Source organism: Cebus imitator, unplaced genomic scaffold (assembly GCF_001604975.1).
Source record: "Cebus imitator isolate Cc_AM_T3 unplaced genomic scaffold, Cebus_imitator-1.0 Scaffold322, whole genome shotgun sequence".
NCBI lineage: Eukaryota > Metazoa > Chordata > Mammalia > Primates > Cebidae > Cebus > Cebus imitator.
This window is the reverse complement of record NW_016107637.1, coordinates 2,626,566-2,628,133: the sequence shown is the minus strand read 5'-3', so window position 1 is coordinate 2,628,133 and position 1,568 is coordinate 2,626,566. Positions and strand designations below refer to the sequence as shown.

The following is a 1,568-nucleotide window of genomic DNA, read 5'->3' as shown; positions in this document are numbered from 1 at the left end:
TGCAGTGGCTTGATTTTGGTTCATTGCAACCTCTGCCCCCCACCCCACCAGGTTCAAGTGAGTCTCCTGCCTCAGCCTCCCGAGTAGCTGGCATTACAGGTGCCCGCCACCACACTTGGCTAATTTTTTGTATTTTAGTAGAGACGAGGTTTCTCTGTGTCACCCAGGCTGGTCTCAGACTCCTGATTTTGTGGTCTTCCCTGCCCGCCTCAGCCTCCCAAAGTTCTGGGATTACAGGTGAGAGCCACCACGCCTGGCCTCTCTGTCCCTACTTTAAGTGCCATTACGCTCAACAGAAATTTGTAATCTTGCTTTTGGATATATTTTTTATTTTTTTGAAACGGAGTCTCACTCTGTGGCCCAGGGTGGAGTGCAGTGGCACGATCTTAGCTCACTGCAACCTCCACCTCCTGGGTTCAAGCAATTCTCCTGCCTCAGCTTCCTGAGTAGCTGGGATTTCAGGCGCCTGCCACGCCTGGCTAATTTTTTGTATTTTCAGTAGAAACGGGGTTTCACAATGTTGGCCAGGCTGGTCTTGAACTCCTGACGTCAGATGATCTGCCTGTCTGATCTCCCAAGGTGGTGGGGCTACAGGCATGAGCCACCGTGCCTGGCCACTTCTGGGATATATTTCAAAGGCATTTTGTCTGGAACCCTTGGGTGGACGAGACCTTTGTTTCCAATAAATGATTGTTCCTCACCTGTCTCAGGTGAGAACAGAGGCTTCTGCTTACCTTCTGACTGTTCCCCTGGTCTTTGGTGTGAGCTCTGTGATCCCTTCAAAGTCGGCTCCTCTGGCTGAACCTCCTGTTTCCAGTGGTATCTCAGTGATTCTCTGGTTGCTCCCAAAGGGGCCATCTCCTCCATGAGTCCTTTCAAGTCCTTCTCAGAATCTGGGACCTGAGAACAGACCCCATTATCCGTCACTACAAATTCCTGCCTAAGCTGCACTTTACAACTCCTAAGAGTGGCATTAAAAAATAATGTTTAACATAAGGAAGCAGAAGAGAAGCAGCTAGAAGCCACTGTATTGCTGCTGTAATAAAATAAAAAATAATAGAATTAGGTCTTTGAGGGTGCAGTCGCTCATGCCTGTAATCCCAGCACTTTGGGAGCCCGAAGTGGCCTGATCACATGAGGTCAGGAGTTCAAGACCAGTCTGGTAACATGGTAAAACCCCATCTCTACTAAAAATACAAACATGAGGCCGGGTGCCGTGGCTCATGCCTGTAATCCTAGCACTTTGGGAGGTCAAGAGATCGAGGCCATCCTAGCCATGGTGAAACCCTGTATACTAAAATACAAAAAATTAGCCGGGCATGGTAGCATGCACCTATAGTGCCAGCTACTCAGGAGGCTGAGGCAGGGAATCACTTGAACCTGGGAGACGGAGGTTGCAGTGAGCCAAGATCACACCACTACACTCCAGCCTGGTGACAAAGCAAGACTCGATCTCAAAAAGAAAAAAATAAAATAGGCTGGGCACAGTGGTTCACACCTGTAATCCTAGCACTTTGGGAGGCCGAGGTGGGTGGACCACGAGGTCAGAAGATTGAGAACATCCTGGC

At 49.4% G+C, this 1,568-nt stretch overlaps 1 protein-coding gene across 2 annotated transcripts in view; it reads right to left on the bottom strand.

The window, feature by feature from the left end:
• LOC108286580 (zinc finger and SCAN domain-containing protein 32) overlaps positions 1-1,568 on the bottom strand; it is a 14,263-nt gene that overhangs the window by 4,209 nt on the left and 8,486 nt on the right. For both annotated transcript variants that reach the window (XM_037729879.1, XM_037729880.1), the window contains exon 3: positions 735-900. In XM_037729879.1, coding sequence (XP_037585807.1) covers positions 735-900 — 166 coding nt within the window. The remainder of the gene's footprint in view (positions 1-734; positions 901-1,568) is intronic.